Below are 17,751 nucleotides of genomic sequence, written 5' to 3'. Positions count from 1 at the left end.
GAGCCAGGAATGCTGGGAGTTGGAGTCCACAGGTTGTAAAGGAGCCAGGAATTCTGGGAGTTGAAGTCCACAAGTCATAAAGGGTCCAGAAATGCTAGGAGTTGAAGTCCACGAATCGTACAGGGGCTAGGAATTCTGGGAGTTGAACCTTTCTTCATATGTTTTAGCGTCCAGTCCCCTATTGCTCTTCTCTGCACTCTTTCTAGAGTCTCCACATCTTTTTTGCATCATGGCGACCAAAATTGAATGCAGTATGTGTCCATTTCAGTGTCCATGTTAGATCTGGAGATAATAGAGCCTAGAAATTTGAAGGTTCATACCAATCTGAAAAGAATAAGCATTTAGAGTTTGGGTCAGTGATAATTGGCTCACAAGCTAACTGGATCCATACAGGCTAAAACGATATTGACTCTTTTGTGGCTGAGTGTGCGATGGGAATTCAACCATGGCTTAGCGTGAAGTCATGCGGTGTTAATCCTATTAAGCCATCATACCATCATTCTTTTTGGGGGGAGAATTCCAACTCCTGCAAACTGCAAGACTTCTGTGTGGTTAACACAGGTGTATGAGCTTTTAGCGAGTTGTGTGAATAGAGCTACAAAGCAACGGGGGGGGGGGGGGGGGGGGGGGGGGGGAGAGGAGGTGCATTTGTTCACTACAGGTAGTCCTCGTTTTACAACAGTTTTATTTAGTGACCGTTCAGAGTTACGGCGACATTGGAAAAAAAGTGACCGATGACTGTTTTTCAGATTTACGACCGGAGGTGGGTTGCAGATATTCTTACCATTGGTTCGCTGTGCGAACGCATGCTTGCTTCATGCGCGCCCCCCTCCCCGTGCATGCACTTTGCTCATGCGCTCGCCTTCCGTGCATGTGCCCAGCCCTCAAAAACGTGGCTAAATAGGATGGTATTACAATGGGGTGGGGGGAGGAGTGGGCCAACCCGCAGTCGCCGCTACCAGTTCGGTATTCAGTCCGAACCGGCTGATTACCATGAACTGCTTACGACCCATGCAACATCCCTATGGTCACGTGATCAAAATTCGGATGCTTGGCAACTGCTTCATATTTACGACGGTTGCAGTGTCACGTGAGTCAACGTGATCCCCTTTTGCGACCTTCCGACAAGCCGAGTTAATGGGGAAGCCAGATTCCCTTAACAACCACGTCACTAACGTAACACAGGCAGTGATTCACTTAACAGCTGTGGCAAGAAAGGTCGTAAAATGGAGCAAAACTGGCTTAACAAATGTTTCACGTAGCCACGTAAACTTTGGGCTCAGTTGTGGTCGTATCTCAAGGACTACCTGTAATCAATTTCACCAGTGTGAAATTTGTAAGGCTGTTGTCCCCAGTTTAATGATCTCCCGGAATTTCCCAGAACACCCTGGCAATGCCTGGGAATTCTGGGAGAGGGGAAAAAATACAGTTGATCACAGATTTACAACCGTAATTTGAATTCAGAATTATGGTGGTAAGTCATGGCGATTTTAACTGAGTGACCATGTGATTATGTCTCGGCTTGTCGTTCGTTCAGAACTGCGATAGGAAATAATCACCAGTAACACACAGAGAATCAGGGTTTACTTTGGCAATGATAAGCTTGCAGTCAAAAGTAAAGTACAAGTCGGTGTTTTGGTTGAAAGTCAGCGCTGGGTGTAATCACACCACAGCGCTATTTAACAAAAACTCAGCCCCTTAAACATACATCCGGTGATTATCAATCAAGCACCCCCCACTCCCTTAACAGTAACAGCTGCGAGCAGCGAGGACAGCAGAATCGGAGAGGCCCAGCAACGTCATCAATCATTGCCCTGACTGCTGCTATCCAGGAACTGTTTGTGTGTTCTCTGCGGCTGCTTATCTCCACTCCTTCGTCTCCCACACCCCCCATCAATGGCGAGCTCCGGCAGGACTCGACATTATGCCTGATTTTATGATCATTTTTGCAGGGGTGGTTAATGCCTCAGTTGTTAAACAAGCCCGTTTTCTACTATGGGCACTTCTTTTTTTTTTTTTGCCGGAAATCGAAAGTTTGCAGAAACTGGCAAAAAAACACCAAAAATTGAATCAGGTGAGTGCTGGGCACTGAAAACAGCTGTAAATTGGTGAGCCGGTTGGCAACTGTCCAGAATGCGATCATGTGACCACGGAGGGTATGTACCACCATTGGAACTCCAGAACCAGGTTATAGACATATTTTGGGGGCTCCGTCGTAGCTTCAAACAGCTACCAAACAAAGACTACCTATAGCTAGTTCACGGTTTCTGAACCATGGCAACTTGAAGACATGTGGACTTCAACTCCCAGAATTCCTATGCTTAAAGCAAGCCAGCTGGGGAATTCTGGGAATTGAAGTTCACCCTCTTAAAGCAAGCCAACTGGGGAATTCTGGGAGCTGAAGTCCACCCATCTTAAAGCATGCTGCCTGAGGAATTCTGGGAATTGAAGTCCATCCATCTTAAAACATGCCAGCTGGGGAATTCTGGGAGTTGAAGTCCACCCATCTTAAAGCATGTCAGCTGGGGAATTCTGGGAATTGAAGTCCATCCATCGTAAAACATGCCAGCTGGGGAATTCTGGGAGCTGAAGTCCACCCATCTTAAAGCATGCTGCCTGAGGAATTCTGGGAATTGAAGTCCATCCATCTTAAAGCATGCCAGCTGGGGAATTCTGGGAATTGAAGTCCACCCATCTTAAAGCATGCCAGCTGGGGAATTCTGGGAATTGAAGTCCATCCATCGTAAAACATGCCAGCTGGGGAATTCTGGGAATTGAAGTCCACCCATCTTAAAGCATGCCAACTGGGGAATTCTGGGAGCTGAAGTCCACCCATCGTAAAGCATGCTGCCTGAGGAATTCTGGGAATTGAAGTCCATCCATCGTAAAGCAAGCCAGCTGGGGAATTCTGGGAATTGAAGTCCACCCATCGTAAAGCATGCCAGCTGGGGAATTCTGGGAATTGAAGTCCACCCATCTTAAAGCATGCCAACTGGGGAATTCTGGGAGCTGAAGTCCACCCATCGTAAAGCATGCTGCCTGAGGAATTCTGGGAATTGAAGTCCATCCATCTTAAAACATGCCAGCTGGGGAATTCTGGGAATTGAAGTCCACCCATCTTAAAGCATGCCAACTAGGGAATTCTGGGAGCTGAAGTCCATCCATCGTAAAGCATGCCAGCTGGGGAATTCTGGGAATTGAAGTCCACCCATCTTAAAGCATGCCAACTAGGGAATTCTGGGAGCTGAAGTCCATCCATCGTAAAGCATGCCAGCTGGGGAATTCTGGGAATTGAAGTCCACCCATCTTAAAGCATGCTGCCTGAGGAATTCTGGGAGCTGAAGTCCACCCATCGTAAAGCTACCAAGATTTGGAAACCCTGAGCTAGCTTAACTCCCCCTGCCTCAAGTCCAGAGTGATCCTCTCCTGTGAGACGTGCACTTCAAAATGAAACTGCTTTTCTCTTCCATTGCAGCATTTACCTTAAGTGACACAATTAACGGGCAAGACCCGCACTGAGTGACGGCCTCTTGCCGGAGGCTCTGAGTAAGTAAGACTCATCGAGGGGAAGTTCCCTTTGAGGAAATGAACTAATCAAACAGCGTGTGACCTGGGGGCAGAACGGGGACAGAAGAAGATGGCTCAGCTCCTTCTCGCCGATCTCACAGAATAACAAGAGTTGGAAGGGACCTCGGAGGTCTTCTAGTCCAGCCCCCTGCTCAAGCAGGAGACCATATACCATTTCAGACAGGTGGCTGTCCAGTCTCTTCTTAAAAACCTCCTATGATGGAGCGCCCACAACTTCTGGTGGCAAGCTGTTCCACTGGTTAATTGTCCTCAATGTTACGAAGTTTCTCCTTAATTCCAGGTTGCTTCTCTCCTTGATTAGTTTCCATCCATTGCTTCTTGTTCCTGCCTTCAGTTGCTTTGGAGAATAGGTTGACCCACCTCTTCTTTGTGGCAGCCCCTCAAATATTGGAAGACTGCTATATGTCATCTCTAGTTCTTCTTTTCGCTAGATTAGCCATACCGAATTCCTGCAATTGTTCTTCATACGTTTTAGCCTCCAGGCCCCTAATCATCTCTTTTCAGATGGGGCCTAAACTCCCGTCTCTTCTAAATACACTTTTCTGTCCCGGGGTCATTACTTCACAGTGACAAAAAACTTTCCCAGGGGCGGTGATGCTTTTGGTCTCTGCTTCCTCGGCCCCCTGTTTCATTTTGTGTAAATCGGTTTCTAGGAAAGAGATGCTTGTTAAAAAAATAACAGATTATTTCTAAAAGCTTGTCGTTTCCTGGTTTAAAAGCCCCTGAAAAGTCACCTCATTGTTCTGATCTGGATTGTGACAGAGATGCTTTCCCCCTTTCCCCCTGTTCTGTCTGCGTTCGCACAACACTCTCGACCAGGGGTCTCCAAACTAGGAAACTTTAAGACTTGTGGACTTCAACTCCCAAAATTCCCAAGTTGCACGGCTGGGGAATTCGGGGAGTCGAAGTCCATAAGTCTTAAAGGTGCCTGGCTGGGGAATTCTGGGAGTTGAAGTCCACAAGTCTTAAAGTTGCCTGGCTGAGGAATTCTGGGAGTTGAAGTCCACAAGTCTTAAAGTTGCCTGTCTGAGGAATTCTGGGAGTTGAAGTCCACAAGTCCTAAAGTTACCTGGCTAGGGAATTCTGGGAGTTGAAGTCGACAAGTCTTAAAGTTGCCTGGCTGAGGAATTCTGGGAGTTGAAGTCCACAAGTCTTAAAATTGCCTGGCTGAGGAATTCTGGGAGTTGAAGTCCACAAGTCTTAAAGTTGCCTGGCTGAGGAATTCTGGGAGTTGAAGTCCACAAGTCTTAAAATTGCCTGGCTGGGGAATTTTGGGAGTCGAAGTCCACAAGTCTTAAAGTTGCCTGTCTGGGGAATTCTGGGAGTCGAAGTCCACAAGTCTTAAAGTTGCCTGTCTGGGGAATTCTGGGAGTTGAAGTCCACAAGTCTTAAAGTTGCCTGTCTGGGGAATTCTGGGAGTTGAACTCCACAGGTCTTAATGTTACTATAATTGTCCACTCCTGGTTTAGAGGATCTTTGGGGCTGAAAAATGTAAGTTAGATCCAGAAAGCTCAAATCTCACTGGCCCTCTGGAAAATCATATTTGAACCTTTAAAACCCTAACTCGCTCAAATCATTGTAGACTTTTTATGGACAGGAAGCAAGCAGCTTGTATGATAACTAATCGACTAGGGCAATTCAAAATTCAAAGTGAGGAAATGCTTCCCCTGTCAGCACTGAATCACACTCGTGGGATATACTGTAGGGAAAACCCCTTTCAGACACTTGGACGCAAGACGTACAGCGTGATAGCATAAAACTATATGACACAGGGAAATGTCATCCACAGTGTCTTAATTATTCAGCTCAATCATCCACCCCATCCTTTAGAAATGGCCATTATTATTTTTTTCCCCCCAAAAGGAAACTCAACAACTCACTAGGCCCTCCGTTGAACCGTTGCTGTTGTTAAGACGTTTCTCCTAAAATTTCTTGCTCAGGACTGTTATTTCACCAAGGAACAGGTGGTTTTAACAGGTGTCATGGAGGGGTGGTTTCAGAGGTGGGTTTCAGCAGGTTCTGACCAGTTCTGGAGAACCGGTAGTGGAAATTTTGAGTAGTTCAGAGAACCAGTAGTAAAAATTCTGACTGGCCCCGCCCCCATCGATTCTCTGCCTCCCGAGTCCCAGCTGATCAGGAGGAAATGGGGATTTTGCAGTAACCTTCCCTTGGAGTGGGGTGAGAATGGAGATTTTACAGTATCCTCCCCTGCCACGCCCACCAAGACACACCCACAGAACTGGTAGTAAAAAATTTTGAAACCCACCACTGGTGGGTTCCGCTTACCTTTACTACCGGTTCGCAACGGAAGATTCTGCGTATGCGCAGATTACCCATGATGACGACGTGACGGGTGGGCAGAGTTTTACTACCGGTTCTATAGAACCGGACCGAACCTGAAGCAACCCACCACTGGTGTCACATCAGAAGTGGGATTCACATAATTTACCTACCGGTTCGCCCAGCACCAAAAATGTAGCGTGCATGCACCCAACTTTCCGTGCATGCACTTTGCTCACTGTTGTGCCTTCCGCGTATGCACCCAGCCTCAAAAACATGTCTAAATAGGACAGCATAGGGCCGGGGTGGTTGGACATGCCCACCCGCGATTTCTGCTACCGGTTTGCCTGAACTGGTCCGAACCGGCTGAATACCACCTCTGTGTTACATCAGGGGTGAAATCTACTTACCTTCCCCACCAGTTTGGAAGTGCACGTGCCACACGCGGGGACCCGCTCTGCTCACACGCGTGCAGGGCACATGCACACACAGACCGTCTACACATGTGCAAACCCTTCTGTGTATGTGCAGAGGGTAAAAGACAGTTGACTTCCTGGTTAAAACCAGGAAGTAATTGTGATCGGGCGGTTGGGTGGAGCCTCGCACTGCCGTCGCTACCGGTTCTCCGAACCACCCGCTACCATTGCTACCGGTTCAGGCGAACCGGTCCGAACTCGTAGCATTTCACCCCTGTGTCACATCGTTTGCTAAAAAAAAAAATAAAAAAGTGATACAGGTAGTCCTGAACTTACAAACTTTCATTTGTTTAGTGACTGTTCGAAGTTACAGCAGCAGTGAAAAAAGTAACCCATAATCATTTTTCACACTTACGTACGGCCTTTGCAGCATCCCCATCATCATGTGATCGAAATGTGGATGTATGGCAACTGGCTCATATTTATGATATTTATGATCTTGCTTCCCCATGGACTTTGCTCGTCTGAAATGGTATAGAGTCTCCTGCCTGAGCAGGTGGTTGGACTAGAAGACCTCCAAGGTCTCTTCTCTTCTCTTCTCTTCTCTTCTCTTCTCTTCTCTTCTCTTCTCTTCTCTTCTCTTCTCTTCTCTTCTCTTCTCTTCTCTTCTTCTCATTCCTATTCCTATTCCATGACTGTAATTTTGTTGCTTGTATCCTTACGATCAGTGGTGGGATTCAGCCAGTTCGGGAGAACCGGTTGTTAACTTTCTGAGCAGTTTGGCAAACTGGTTGTTGGAAGAAATCATTAGGGCAGAGAACCGGTTGTTAAATTACTTGAATCCCACCACTGCTTATGATTTATATTGATATTGGTTGTTTCCTAGTATGATTTGATTGCTTATTTGTGCCCTATGACTATCATTAAGTGTTCTACCTTAGGATTCTTGACAAATGTATCTTGTCTTTTTATGTACACCGAGAGCGTATGCACCAAAGACAAATTCCTTGTGTGTCCAATAACACTTGGCCAATAAAGAATTCTATTCTATTCTATTCTATTCTATTCTATTCTATTCTATTCTATTCTATCCTATCCTATCCTATCCTATCCTATCCTATCCTATCCTTTCCTATCCTATTCTATTCTATTCTATTCTATTCTATTCTATTCTAATTCTATTCTACAAAATAAGGCACAAGAAGATGTTTTACCCAGACACAAACATTAAGGAAAATATGAATTTTGGAAAGATATTTTCTTTTGCAAAAACTAAGAATAGTAGGCGCAGGGTTGAGACTGCCTTCCTTTGGAGCAGAAATAAAGAGAGGAGAGACCCATCTACTCTAGGTGGGTTGAGTCCTCCCTGTTTGTTTTTCTAATTTGCACCTTTTCACCCCGGAGGCATTGGATGATCTCCTGTTTGGCTGAAGCAGCTTAAGGTGTTGCCGTTTCAGCAACATCAGTTTATTTTGAGCTCCGCCGGGTGAGTCATAGGAGGTCTCTGGACGCTTTGCCAAGGTATGTCTGCTACTCCCAGCCGAAGGCAGCTTCTACGCATGAGAGGGACGCATGGTTGCATGGTGATCAGATTGAGAATGGCTGCCTGTTTGCCGACGGATGTCTGTGTGTCTCTGCAACCCGAGATGAATGCCAAGGAGGCCCGGGGGAACGTGAGGAACGTGCCACAGGCACAGAGGAGAGCAGCTGATAGCTTAAACCGTTCCTCTTTTGCTGGCCTCTTCCTTCTTAAAGGTTTAACTCCGGGGGTATTTTCACCAGGCAAACACCACTCAGAGTTCGGTAGTCCAACTGGACTAGAAGAAATTCTGCAGAATGTAGTAGTAAGCCAAACACAGTCCTAGGCTGCCAAGGCAGAGGGATGGAATCAGGGGTGGGTTTCAAATTTTGTTTACTACCGGTTCGGTGGGTGTGGCTTGGTGGGCGTGGCATGGCTTGGTTGGCGTGGCAGGGGAAGGATACTGTAAAATCTCCATCCCCCCCCCCACTCCAGGGGAAGGATCCTGTAAAATCCCCATTCCCTCCCCAATCCAGGGGAAGGATCCTGCAAAATCCCCATTTCCTCCTGATAAACTGGGATTTAGATGGCAAAGAATAGATGGGGGCGGGGCCAGTCAGAATTTTTACTACCGGTTCTCCGAACTACTCAAAATTTCCGCTACCGGTTCTCCAGAACGGGTCAGAACCTGCTGAAACCCCACCTCTAGATGGAATCAAGATCACGTGAGGTGTTAATACCACTTTATAATGCCTTGGTCAGGCCACACTTGGAATATTGCATCCAGTTTTAGTCGCCACGACGTAAAAAAGATGTGGAGACTCTAGAAAGAGTGCAGAGAAAAGCAACAGTGATGGTTAGGGGTACCGGAGGCTAAAACATACGAAGAACAGTTGCAGTAATTGGGTTATGTTTGGTTTAATGAAAAGAAGGACTAGGGGTGACATGATAGCGGTCTTCCAATATTAGAGGGGCTGCCACAAAGATGAGGAGGTCAATCTATTCTCCAAAGCATCTGAAGGCAGGAACAATGGATGGAAACTAATCAAGGAGAGAATCAACCTAGAACTAAGGAGAAATTTCCTGACAGTGAGAACAATTCATCAGTGGAACGACTTGCCTCCAGAAGTTATGGGTGCTGCTCCATCACTGGTGGTTTTTAAAAAGAGATTGGGCAACCGTTTGTCTGAAATGATACAGAGCAGGGGTCAGCAACCTGCGGCTCTGGAGCCGCATGTGGCTCTTTCACCCCTCTGCTGCAGCTCCCTGTCACTCAAAATATGCGTCACAACCGCCAATGTGCAACACCCACCGGCGCGCAATTTATTGAGCTTTTCAACCCCCGGTAGGCCAACCATGGATAAATCCAAGAAAAGTAAAGTTTCAGAAGAAAACAGAGCATTTAATTCAACTACATATGCTAGTTTTGGGGCCACTCAAGAAATAGTCAGGCACGGGAAGGGTTTTGTGGCTCCCGGTGTTTTCTTTTCTGTGGGAAAGGAGTCCAAATGGCTCTTTGAGTGTTTAAGGTTGCAGAGCCCTGGTATAGAGTTTCCTGCCTAAACCGGAGGTTGAACTAGAAGAGAATAGAATAGAAGTGTACTATTTTGTATATCTTTATGTGAAAAAGGGTACAAGACGTACCCTGGTTCCCCCATTACAGTATTAGTATAAACAAGATGTCACAATCCTAGGATTTTAGACTATGCGACATGTACAGCTGGATATTTTTTTTTTGCTGACGAATTGATGTGAGTCCTGTTGCTCTTTAGATACTTTATACTGAGCCATCAACAGACACTGTGGTTTTTTTTTTAAATAGGAAGCTGAGATTGGCCTCTGCTGCCAAGAAATTATTTTCAACTGCAATCCGAGGAGTGTGTTGAAATCCTCCCATCGAGTCAATTGTGCAAGATGAAGTTGTGGTTTTTTTTCCAAATGCTATAACCACTTTGTTCTGGTGGAAAAGGTGGTTAACTTTCTGATTTCGGGCAAGCGTTTGTGTTCTTGGCCGTTTTTGGTGTCTGAGGGGATGGTGGGGAATTGAAGATTTGTATGTGGAGTTCCACCATTTTCTATTCACCGACCGGTTTTTATTTCCCAGAATGCTTTAGGGCAAGGGTGGACAAATGGGGCTCTTTTACAACCTGTGGACTTCAACTCCCAGAATTCCTGAGATAGCCAGGCTGTCTCAGGAATTCTGGGCATTGAAGTCCACAGGTTGTAAAAGGGCCACAATTGCCCACCCCTGCTCTAGGGTGATAAAATACTGGGGGCATGATGGGAGATTTTAAATCAGCAGCTGGATCGGTGGCCATACTTAGGTTACAGGGTTGGGGGAAAGACACAGGAAGGGACCCCTAGTACGTGAGGCCCCAGCTAAGGTGTGTGTCTTAATAGCCACTATGATAGCAAAGCACAACTATTAAATAATCCATCCTTCCTTCCTTCCTTCCTTCCTTCCTTCCTTCCATTTGTCCATGACTGCATGGACAAATCTGTTCAGGTTTTTGGAAGTGGTTTGCCACTTGCCTTCTTTCCTTGGGTTGAGAGAGAGTGACTGGCCCAAGGTCACCCAACTAGCTTTGAACCTAAGGTGGAGCTAGAACGCAGTCTCCTGGTGATTGGCCCAATGTCAGCCAGCTGGCTTTGATGTCTAAGGTGGGATTTGAACTCACAATCTCCTGGTGATTGGCCCAATGTCAGCCAGCTGGCTTTGATGTCTAAGACGGGACTAGAACTCACCGCCTCCTGGTGATTGGCCCAATGTCAACCACAGCCTCCTGGTGATTGGCCCAATGTCAACCAGTGATTGGCCCAATGTCAACCACCATCTCCTGGTGATTGGCCCAATGTCAACCAGTGATTGGCCCAATGTCAACCAGCTGATGTTTAAGGCGGGATTAGAACTCACCATCTCCTGGTGATTGGCCCAATGTCAGCCAACTGGCTTTGATGTCTAAGATGGGACTAGAACTCACCGCCTCCTGGTGATTGGCCCAATGTCAACCACAGCCTCCTGGTGATTGGCCCAATGTCAACCAGCTGATGTTTAAGATGGGACTAGAACTCTCCATCTCTTGGTGATTGGCCCAATGTCAACCAGTGATTGGCCCAATGTCAACCAGCTGATGTTTAAGATGGGACTAGAACTCACAGTCTCTTGGTGATTGGCCCAATGTCAACCAGTGATTGGCCCAATGTCAGCCAGCTGATGTTTAAGATGGGACTAGAACTCACTGCCTCCTGGTGATTGGCCCAATGTCAACCAGCTGATGTTTAAGATGGGACTAGAACTCACAGCCTCCTGGTGATTGGCCCAATGTCAGCCAGCTGGCCTTGATGTCTAAGACAGGACTAGAACTCACAATCTCCCAATTTCTAGCCCGATGCCTTAACCGCTGCACCAAACTGGCTCTCGTGTTTTGCAGTCCCAGTGCAAAACGTTACCCTGGAAAACCACTAGCTAAGCCAGGTGACTTGCATGCCTCCTGTGTGCCCCAACCTGTCTCAAGCTTCCCCCATCCCCCCACCCTCCCGCCCGCTGAGTCCCAAAGCTCCAAAAATGGATTTTTTTCAAGTGTCTTAAGATGCAAGGTCGGACTAACATGCATATGGAATTAGCTCCAGGCATTCCCTGTCCAGTTATATGACCTCTCTGGGCGATCTTAGGATCCCACCAGGCAGGGTAACATCACTTGGAAGTTCTTGAAAATTTCCCACCCTGTAATTTCTCTGGTCTAAAAGTTGCATCAGGTTTCTTGAAACCCCCCTGGGGGGTTGCCATCGGCAGCACTGAAAACTTTCCGAAAGCAGCCTGCATTTCAGTACCAAAAATGTGGGTTTTTTTTCCTCCCTCTTGCCATGCCCATTTATCTTAAGCGTATCTTATCCAAAACCAAGGAGCCTTGGTGGAGCAGCGGACTAAAGCACTGTTAAATAGCACTTAGCTGCCAGCTGCCTGCAATTACTGCGAGTTCAAATCTCACCAGGCTCAAGGTTGACTCAGCCTTCCATCCTTCCGAGGGAGGTAAAATGAGGACCCGGATTGTGGGGGCAATAAGCTGACTTTGTATAAAAAAAGAACACCGCTTAGGGGGGGGGGCCGAAAGCCCTACTAAGCAGGTATATACAAAAGTATGAAGGCTATTGCTTAACGCATTGTAAGCCGCCCTGAGTCTCCGGAGAAGGGCGGCATATAAATCGAACCAATAAATAAATAAAACCATTTCCTTAGTTTTTGATTCGCAGTGAAACCCACAGCCCTTTTCTTCTAGTTTCTTGAGCAAAAAAAAAAACCTGACTTTTGAAAGGAGAAAAATAAATAATCTTGTTTTCTCTCTTCTCAAATTTCCCATGTTCGCTTTTTCAGACTGTTTTTCCCTCTCCCGTCTTTGTGGAGAGTGGTAAGTTTTGACTTAACGGAGCCAAAAATCCCTCAAATTTATGTTCCATCTAAAATAGTTTGTACAGAAATCTCTTTTCCTGAATTCAGTGTTCTTATTTCCTAGAAAACACTAATGCTGGCAGGGAACTATTTCCAGGCTCACATGATGTGAAATTCCAATTTGTTTACCCAGAAGCTTGTTGAATAAGCTATTGTTGGTCAGATTCTCACAACCCACCAGGCCATAAAGTGTGCCTGCAAAATACGATGGTGCAGTTTGCCAAGATATTATAGAACGGGTAGTCCTCGACTTATAACCACAACAGAATCCCAAATTTCCATCGCTAAGCAAGACAGTTAAGTGAATTTTGTCCTATTTGACAGCCTTTCTTGCCAAAAATTCTTAAGTCAATCACTGCAGTTGTTAAGTTAGTCAAACGTTTGTTGAGTGAATCTGGCTTCTCCGTGGACTTAGCTTGTTGAAAGATCACACACGGTGATCAATGACCCCATGTCATAAATACGGTACATGCCAGTTGGCCAAATATCTGAATTTTGATCATGTGTGACCATGGGGATGGATGCTGCAATGGTCATGAATGTGAAAAACGGTCATAAGTCAGGGTTTTTTTCGTTGCTGTAATTGCAGGCAGCATTTAACGTCCAGCTGCCTGCAATTACTGCGGGTTCAATTCTCACCAGGCTCAAGGTCGACTCAGCCTTCCATCCTTTCTAAGGTGGGTAAAATGAGGACCCGGTTTGTGGGGGCAATAAGCTGACTTTGTATAAAATATACAAAAGTATGAAGGCTATTGCTTAACGCATTGTAAGCCGCTCTGAGTCTCCGGAGACGGGCGGCATATAAAAATAAATAAAAATTAAATAAAAAAAAATAAAAAAAATAAAATAAATTGCTGTTGTAACTTTGGTCATTAAACAAATGATTGTAAGTCGAGGACTATCTGTATAGCATCCTGTGCGAACTTGGTTATTTGTGGCATAAAGTTAGATGCTAGCCAAAATGCCACCGTCTAGGCATTCCCTCTGTATGTGGACTGTCCTATTTCTGTAAGTTTCTCATAATTTCCTTATTTCACTGATGGGTGTGGTGTGGTGTGGTGGGGAGTGGTGCGGTGGCCTAGAGGTGGAGCTCTCGCCTCACAATCAGGAGGCTGTGAGTTCGATCCGAGGCAGAGGCAGATATTTCTCTCTCTGGGTACAATGAGAATATATCTGCTGAACAAAACTCCGCATTGGCGAACAGGAAGGGCATCCGGCCAATAAAACACTCTGCTAGCTCCATTCAGTTGCCCCGACTCTACCTGGCAAGGGATTATCAGGTCATTAAAAGAAGATGACTCATGGTTACCACATAAGCATGAAAGTTCATTAAGTTATAATGCAGTTTATTGCATTTTTTGTATCCATAAATGCAGCCAGGTGTCTGCCCATTGACTGAAACACCTTGACCCGGACAGGTGAAGAGTATTGGGAGAAACATTGATTTAAGGGCAGTATTTCTGTCTTGCAGCACCTCAGGTCATTAATTTACAATCGCAATTGGGACCAGAATTTCCAGGGCTAAACAAGGGGGGGTTGCTAAGCGAGCGGTGTCGGATTTTACGACCTTGTTTGCCGCGGGTGTTAACCAAACCGCTGCAGTTGTTAAGTGAATCAAGTTGTCGCTAAACGAACCCACCTTCCCCCATTGACTTTGCTTCTGGGAAAATGAGATTGCAAAGGGGGATCAGATGGCCCCGGGATTCAGCAGTAGCCAAGTATCCAAATTCTGATCATGTACTCGTGTGATGGTCATAAGTGTGAGGACCGGACATAAGTCGTTTTTCCAATGCCTTTGTAACTTCAATTAGTCGTTGAATGAATGGTTATAAATCGAGGGCTATTTAATCCTAATTAAGTCCTTAGGGATGCTAGATGAAGGAGATCAGGCAGCAGGTAATGCAAAAACGTTTTGCTGGAGATCTGGAGAATGGCAAATCCAGAGGAGAGAAAAAGGAAGTGACTTGATCTAAGGCAGCTCCCTGGGATCCCTAAAATCCTGCAGTGTGCTCCCTTTGAAATACAAGTAGTCCTCGAGTTACGACCACAACCGAGCCCAAAATTTATGTTGCTAAGCGAAACATTTTGAGTTTTGCCCCTTTTATGACTTTTCTTGCCACAGTTGTTAAGTGAATCATTTAGTAACACAGTTCTTAAGCAAGTCCGGCTTCCCCCCATTGACTCTGCTTGTTAGAAGGTCGCAAAAGGGGGTCACGTGACGGCAGGGACACTGCGACCGTCATAAATATGAACCAGTGGCCAAGCATCTAGACTTTGAACACGTGATCACAGGGGATGTTGCAACGGTCGTAACTGTGGGAAACGGTCATAAGTCCCTTTTTTCAGTGCCTTGGTAACTTTGAACGGTCACTAAATGGACTGTTGTAAGTCAAGGACTACCTGTATGTGGAGAATGGATCAAAAATCGGCTTCTTAGCCTGGCCAGAAAGGAGGTTATGTGGCTTTATTCTAGAATGCCACATATACTGTAGACTTCCTGAGAGAATTCAAACTGGGGAGGATAGTTCCTGATTTCCAAGGAGTGGGGGAGAGAAAGAGAGAAAAAGAGGAAGGAAGAAAGAGAGAGAGGAAGGAAGAGAAAGAGAAAAAGAGGGAGGAAGAAAGAGAAAGGAGGGAGAGAGAGGAAGGAAGAGAAAGAGAGAGGAAGAAAGAAAAAGAGAAAAAGAGGAAGGGAGAAAGAGAAAAAAGGGAGAAAAGGAGGAAGAGAGAAAAAGCAAGGGAGAAGAAAGAAAGAGGGAAAGAGAAAAGAGAAGAAGGAAGAGAGGAAGGAAGAGTAAGAGAAAAGGAAGAGAGAGGAAGAGAAAAAGAGGGAGGAAGAGAGAAAGGAGAGAAAAGGAGGAAGAGAGTGGGGAAGAACGAGAAAGAAAAAGAGGAAGGGAGAAAGAGAAAAAAGGAGGAAGAGAGAAAGGAAAAGAGCAAGGGAGAAAGAAAGAGGGAGAAAGAGAAAGAAGGAGGAAGAGAGGAAGGAAAAGAGAAAAGGTGGAAGAGAGAAAGAGAAAAGGAGGACGGGAGAAAGAGAGAAAGAAAAGGTGGAAGAGAGAGAGAAAGGGAAAAAAGAGAAAAAATGAAGAGAGAAAGAGGAAGAGAGAAAACAAGGAAGGAGAAAGAAAAAAGGGAGGAAGGGAGAGAAAAGGAGGAAGAGAGAAAGAGAAAAACAGGGAGAAAGAGAGAAAAAAAGAAAAGGTGGAATAGAGAGAGAAAGGGAAAAAGAAAGAAAAAGGAAGAGAGACAAAGGAAGAGAGACAAAGAGGAAGGAGAAAGAAAAAATGGAGGGAGAGAGAAAAAGAGGAAGAGAGAAAAAGAGGAAGGAAGGAAGCGAGAGAAAGGGAAAAAGAAAGAGAAAAACGAAGAGAGAAAGAGGAAGAGAGAAAACAAGGAGGAGAAAGAAAAAAGGGAGGAAGGGGGAGAAAAGGAGGAAGAGAGAAAGAGAAAAGGTGGAAGAGAAAGAGAAAAACAGGGAGAAAGAGAAAAGAGAGAAAGAGAAAAGGTGGAATAGAGAGAGAAAGGGAAAAAGAGAGAAAAAGAGGAAGAGAGAGAAAGAGGAAGGAGAAAGAAAAAAGGGAGAGAAAAAGGAAGAGAGAGAGGGGAAAAGAGCAAGGGAGAAAGAGAGAAAAGAGAGAAAGAAAAGGAGGGATAGAGGAAGGAAGAGAGAGAAAAGGAGGAAGAGAGAAAGAAAAAGAGGGAGAAAGAAAAGGTGGAAGAGAGAGAGCAAGGGAAAAAGAGAGAAAAAGGAAGAGAAAAAGAGGAAGGCGGAGAAAGAGAAAAACAGGGAGAAAGAGAGAGAAAAGAGAGAAAGAGAAAAGGTGGAAGAGAGAGTGAAAGGGAAAAAGAGAAAGAGGAAGAGAGAAAAAGAGGAAGGAGAAAGAAAAAAGGGAGGGAGAGAGAGAAAAAAGGGAGGGAGAGAGAGAAAAAGAAGGAAGAAGAGACAGAGAAAAAGAGGAAGGAGGAAAGAGAGAGAAAGAGAAAGAAAGAGCAAGAGCGCCCGCGGGCGCACCTCCCTTCAGCCAGGCGCCTGGCGGGGGCAGCAGCGGGAAACGAAAGAAGAATCCCGCCGCCCCTCCCAGCGGTTGCGGCGGGGGGGGGAAGGGTCGGGGGGGGAGGAAAAGAAAGCAGGGCGGGGCCACCCCCGTGACGTCACAGTGCCGGCCGGCTCCTAGAAAAGAGCAGCGCAAGGGCGGCCGCGCTTCATTTCTCCAGCCACGCCGACCCAGTTCAGTTCAAGGTCCGCCGTCCGATCTCAGCCCCCCTCCCCACCTCCTCCAAGAGATTGAGGCTTCCTTCGGCCCGAGCAAGGGGACTTGTTGCGGATCCCGGATTCTAAGGGTCGATTTTGGGGGCTTCCCCCCCCCCTCCGACGCCCCTTCCATTTCTTGCAAAAAGGATAAAGCAGACGGGGGAAACCCCCTCCCCAATAAATAACCCACCCACCCCCCAAAAAAAGAAACCCCGACCGACCGATCGCCCCCCCACTTTTTTTTTTTTTTTTGGGTGCCCCTCCTTCCCTCCCTCTCCCCCCTTTCCTCGCCCCGCATCCGCAACGAAGGTGGAGTCGGAGCGCGGCGACACCTTGCTCGCCAAGATGCCCATGGAGTTGACGCAGAGCCGGATCCAGAAGATTTGGCTGCCGCCCGACAATCACCCCACGTTGCCGCGCCGATGTGAGTAAGGGGTGGCTGGGGGAGGAAAAGGAGGACGGAGGGTCCCGGCCGGATTTGATGGACGGAGGGGGAAAAAAAGGAGAGAGAGAGATGCCGGCTTTGCAGCCAAACCAAACCAGGAGAGGAAGGGTGGAGAGAAGAAGGGGGGAAAAAAACACACACCCCAAAGCCGGGAAGAGGCATTTAAGTGCCGGGAATCAAAGCCGATCCCCGGGGAAAAAGAGACCCAATCGGGTGGGAGAGGCTGATCTTCCGAGGCGGGAGAGAGAGAGAGAGAGATCCAAGCGGGGATCCGGGGCATCATCTCGGGGCGGACGGACTGAGCAGCTCCGCGATGCCGCTGCAGCGTCTCCAGCGGCCGCTTCCTTTTTTTTTTTTTTTGGTAGCGCTTTGCAGGCGAGCCGAGCTGCTGCTTGTTGCACGAAGCGTGCTTGGGGTTTTATCTTTTTTTTTTTTTTCCCCCGTTGCAAGAGCTCCGTAATCGCCGCCGCATCATCATCATCATCATCATCATCCTTTTTTTTTTTTGCGGGCGTTGCATGCAAACTCCGGGCGGATCTGGCTGGCGGAGCTCGGTCTCTCTCCAGCATCCCGGCTGCGGAGCGCTGGTTGGTTGGATGGCTTGGCTGGCTGGCGGTGATGGTTAGTGGTGGCGATGCCGGGCATGGCACGCAGCGCATGGCGGAGGGAAGGGCGGGTCGTCGCCAGCCCTGTCTGCCGCACGCGGAGGGGTGGGGGCGGTGCTGTCTCCCGGGCTTCCCCAACCGGCGCCCTCCCTTCCTCCAACCCAAGGCCCTCGCGCTGGAGCGCTTAATCTCCGGG

General features: G+C 47.0%; 1 protein-coding gene across 3 annotated transcripts in view; it reads left to right on the top strand.

Moving 5' to 3' along the window:
* Positions 1 to 17,751, top strand: part of PFKFB3 (6-phosphofructo-2-kinase/fructose-2,6-biphosphatase 3) — an 87,936-nt gene that overhangs the window by 33,358 nt on the left and 36,827 nt on the right. For 2 of the 3 annotated variants that reach the window (XM_070948082.1, XM_070948080.1), the window contains exon 1: positions 16,478 to 16,929. The exons of the other annotated variant lie outside the window; for it this stretch is intronic. In XM_070948082.1, coding sequence (XP_070804183.1) covers positions 16,851 to 16,929 — 79 coding nt within the window. In that variant the 5' untranslated portion in view covers positions 16,478 to 16,850. Of the gene's footprint in view, positions 1 to 16,477; positions 16,930 to 17,751 lie in introns of those variants that run through there. 3 annotated transcript variants of the gene reach the window in all.

The sequence above is a fragment of the Pituophis catenifer genome, unplaced genomic scaffold (assembly GCF_029215685.1).
Source record: "Pituophis catenifer annectens isolate HBS135680 unplaced genomic scaffold, rPitCat1.0.hap2 SCAF_7, whole genome shotgun sequence".
Classification (NCBI taxonomy): domain Eukaryota; kingdom Metazoa; phylum Chordata; class Lepidosauria; order Squamata; family Colubridae; genus Pituophis; species Pituophis catenifer.
This window is presented reverse-complemented; position numbering and strand designations above follow the sequence as displayed.